The following is a 3,729-nucleotide window of genomic DNA, read 5'->3' as shown; positions in this document are numbered from 1 at the left end:
CTATCTAAACATGCCAAAAGATGAACAACTCCTAAACTCCAATGCTGCTAGTTTTATAAAGTCCATTGAACTCTAATTGCACATCATTTTACTGAAAAATTCTTTTACATCATTTTGACTACCTATAATGTTATCCAAATCAAAATCAACTGCAAGATATATTTTCGGCTTTTGATACAAAAATTTGGATGTATGGGCTTTGAACCTTTTGCTTTTTAAACGTAACAAGCTATAAACTAAATGTCAATCCAATTAAATCCAATATTATTTTCGCGTTTAAAATACGTTGTTTAGTTACAAAAGTCTGCATTGAATTATAGAGCATTATGTAACATTATTTCAACATTTTCAAAATAAGCAAAAATGATGAATTCAATTCAGAATTCCGTAAAATGTACGATAAAAAATTTTTGAGGTTATGTACCTCTTATTTTTATACTAATTTATCTTTACAATTTCCAGATTTACGGTGGATAAACATTAAAACTACACTGAGGGGGGTAACACCGAAAAGTGTACCAAATATTATTGCTAATCTTCCAAAAGAAAAAAATGAATTATCCGCTACGCACAAATTATTATTCTCACCGCGTACTGTTGGTCTTGAGATTACAGAAAAACCTCAAATCAGCCGAGTAAAACAAGACCCAATCCCTTATGTACCTATACTCAATCCTCGATCCATTTTGCCTATTCTGGAAGATTGGGGTAAGGGCGAGATTGGTCTACCTTCACTTAAACAAGAGGAAATCCAAGCAGCCAGATTAATTGTGATTAGAAGGAAAAAGATGAAGAAACATCAAAGGAGGAAGCTTTGGAAGAGGATGAGGCATCGCTGGGCCAGGGTATGCAAAACCTATATACATAGAAGTAATAATAAATGTCTTGAATATTTTTGGACCATGACGTAATTTAAAGATACAATTATTAAGTGCATCCTGTTTGAATATGAAATGACTTTTATTAATATAACTAAAGACTATTGTACATGTTATAATAAAACTTAAATGTGTCAGTCTACTCTAAATTGTCATGTTCATACTTCAGTGATCTTTTTTGAACCATTGCTCATGGTTTGACAAAAGCATAATAAAACGAATGCTATATTAATTAATATCTTTTAGGTTAAGCAACGACGACGTCAAATCAAAGAAAAAAAGTTTCAAAACGAACTTCTAGCTCTTGTGCAGAACGCAAATGAGTTCTCTGCAGAAAAATATGTTGCGGAGAAGATTCAAAAAGCCAACTACACTCCTATACCGACTCGCTGGAGACACAAGAGACTCCCGGAGTTCATTATACGTCAGCTACTTGGAATTGACAAGAAAATCAATTACAAACATACTGATACATACAAAGCTTAAATTTAAATATTAAATCTATGGTCAAATGTAGGAAAGTTTGTGTTTATTATAGTTTTACACTGAAAATGTATTTTTATTTGAAAGTTTGAAGACAAATATTATACCAAATTATGTAATATTCTTCGAATCTGTTTTTCACTAAGGGCAGCAACGAATGGTTCACCTGATATTAAGTTACTAGTGTTAATAGATAATATATAAATGTCATTTCACACCTTGAGACTATTAAAGTTTAAAATGTTTATAACAAAGGCCTTATCCTTAAAACTAAAACTAAGAGTAAGAGCTAGATGCAAAAAGGTTATGTTGTTGGCACAATGGACAGATTGTAATGATACCTAATAAAGTACCTTGGTGTCAAATACACTTCTACTGATTAAGAGCCCGACTAAATGTTATCAATTGATTTGAAGCTTCTTTATCTTTTGGCAGGAAAGCGTTGCTTCTCAACACCACAAAACAAAATTAAGTACATCTATCTATATAAAATATAATAAAATAATTTATATTAAATCAAGTTGTTAGTCAATTAATATAGTATAATATGATACCTATTCCAAACTAATAAATATCTTTACTTCAATATTCTTTCAAATGATTTATTGCTTAGTAGGGTTGATGTCTATGGACTCCAGTAAGCGCACAACTTCAGGCCTGCGAACATGTTGATATGTGCAGCATGAAACAAAAAAAAACCTTCAGAAAAGAAATACACGACTAATAAGAAGGGGCCGAAATGTGGTTTAGGGTTGACCACGTGTTTGAGGTGCAGTGTTGATTGCAGGAGGCCTTCCTATGAAATCGACTTGATTGAAGGCGCAGTTAGGGCAGTTGAGAGCCAGTCTCCTTCCCGTGGTGGTCACGGGGCGACCTAAGTTTTTTTTTTTTTTGCCCTTGTTGGCAGACGAGCATACGGCCCACCGTGAGTGGTTACCGTCGCCCATGGACTTAGGCAACGCCAGGGGCAGAGCCAAGCCGCTGCCTACCGAGTGAAGGGTGACTCTGGCGCACTGGGGCCCAGAAGACGGAAAGATACGGGGGCAACTGCGGTCCGCGTAGCCGTCGCTGCTGAACTTACTGCGGAAGAGTAACCTGCTCGGCAGTGTGTCGCGTTCTTGTCCGGCAGGCTGGTTATGACCCAGCGAGGTATCCCGATATATCAGAGGCAACACGCGGGCGGCCTGATTGGCTGCCGTACCGCGGAGACCGTGCGTAAATGTTGAGTTTGTGGAAGGCTTAAACGACCAAAGATCTTCCACAGAGCCGGTGATATTGCTTGGTAGACCGACGGTTCCAATGTTGTTGTTCAGAACTTGTATGCCAGCTTATCTTGAAAATGTCGTAAGCGAGATTCAGGCATTTGTCAAATATGTTGTGTTGTACGATGGCTATCAGCCGCAAGTTAAAAATCAGCCAACATGTGCATATACTCACTTAAGTATTCAAGGACAAGTGTGCGTTTTCCCAGGAGCCGTAAGATACTGGTGGTAGGAACCTTTACTGGTGGTAGGACCTCTTGTGAGTCTGCACGGGTAGGTACCACCACTCTGCCTATTTCAGCCTAACACAGTAATGCGTTTGGGTTTGAAGGGTGGGGCAGCTGTTGTAACTATACTTGAGACCTTAGAACTTGACTCGAGGTGGGTGGCGCATTTACGTTGTAGATGTATATGGGCTCCAGTAATCACTGAACACTAGGTGGGCTGTGAGCTCGTCCACCCAACTAAGCAATAAAAAAATAAAAAATAAACTCGCTCTTCGGTTAAACAGTCAAAGATTTTTGCAAAGGTCACAAAACCAATTTCGGCTTATTGCCGATAACTCAAAATAATTCTGCGTGGGTTGCACTGAAACCTTATCAGTTTTCGTTCGACTGCTAAAAACAAGAATATCCCTGGAATAGAAAAAAAAAACGTTAAGGTTATAGTAGGTATGTTACTAAAAGCCTTTGACACTGTAAGCCTGGTAATAATTGAAATGGTAAAAATGGTATCTTATTTCGGAAAACTACTTCTACTTATCTGCCATTCTTTTATATCTGAGTGTAAATAAGCTTGATTGTTAAAAATCGTTACTTAAACCCCTTAAACTTGGAGGGGTGATTGTCATTTTTTCACAATATTTCACTTCGGGTTCCTAACATAATTAAACAATAATAAATAATAGTAAAATTATTTTCACACAGATTTAGATTATTACAGCTTAAAAAAAGAGAAGAAACATATAATATGTAAAGTAAGACAAAGAAAAGTCATTACAAGCGTATGTAAATGCCTATTTGGACATATTTTTATGGGCGCGCAATGTATAGCGAAGTAGTTCTTGTTTCCATCAGGTCGTGGATACAATGCACCAATGGATTTGT

The 3,729-nt window shown here is 36.9% G+C and overlaps 1 protein-coding gene across 1 annotated transcript; it reads left to right on the top strand.

Annotated features, from left to right (window-relative positions):
- Positions 1-224: 224 nt before the first annotated feature.
- LOC114250518 (uncharacterized) lies at positions 225-1,430 on the top strand. Its single transcript, XM_028184424.2, has 3 exons — positions 225-394; positions 463-845; positions 1,125-1,430. The coding sequence occupies exons 1-3, from the start codon at positions 364-366 to the stop codon at positions 1,362-1,364; spliced, it is 654 nt and encodes a 217-aa protein (XP_028040225.2). The 5' UTR covers positions 225-363; the 3' UTR covers positions 1,365-1,430.
- The last annotated feature ends 2,299 nt before the right edge of the window (positions 1,431-3,729 follow it).

Source organism: Bombyx mandarina, chromosome 21 (assembly GCF_030267445.1).
Source record: "Bombyx mandarina strain Sakado chromosome 21, ASM3026744v2".
Classification (NCBI taxonomy): domain Eukaryota; kingdom Metazoa; phylum Arthropoda; class Insecta; order Lepidoptera; family Bombycidae; genus Bombyx; species Bombyx mandarina.
This window is presented reverse-complemented; position numbering and strand designations above follow the sequence as displayed.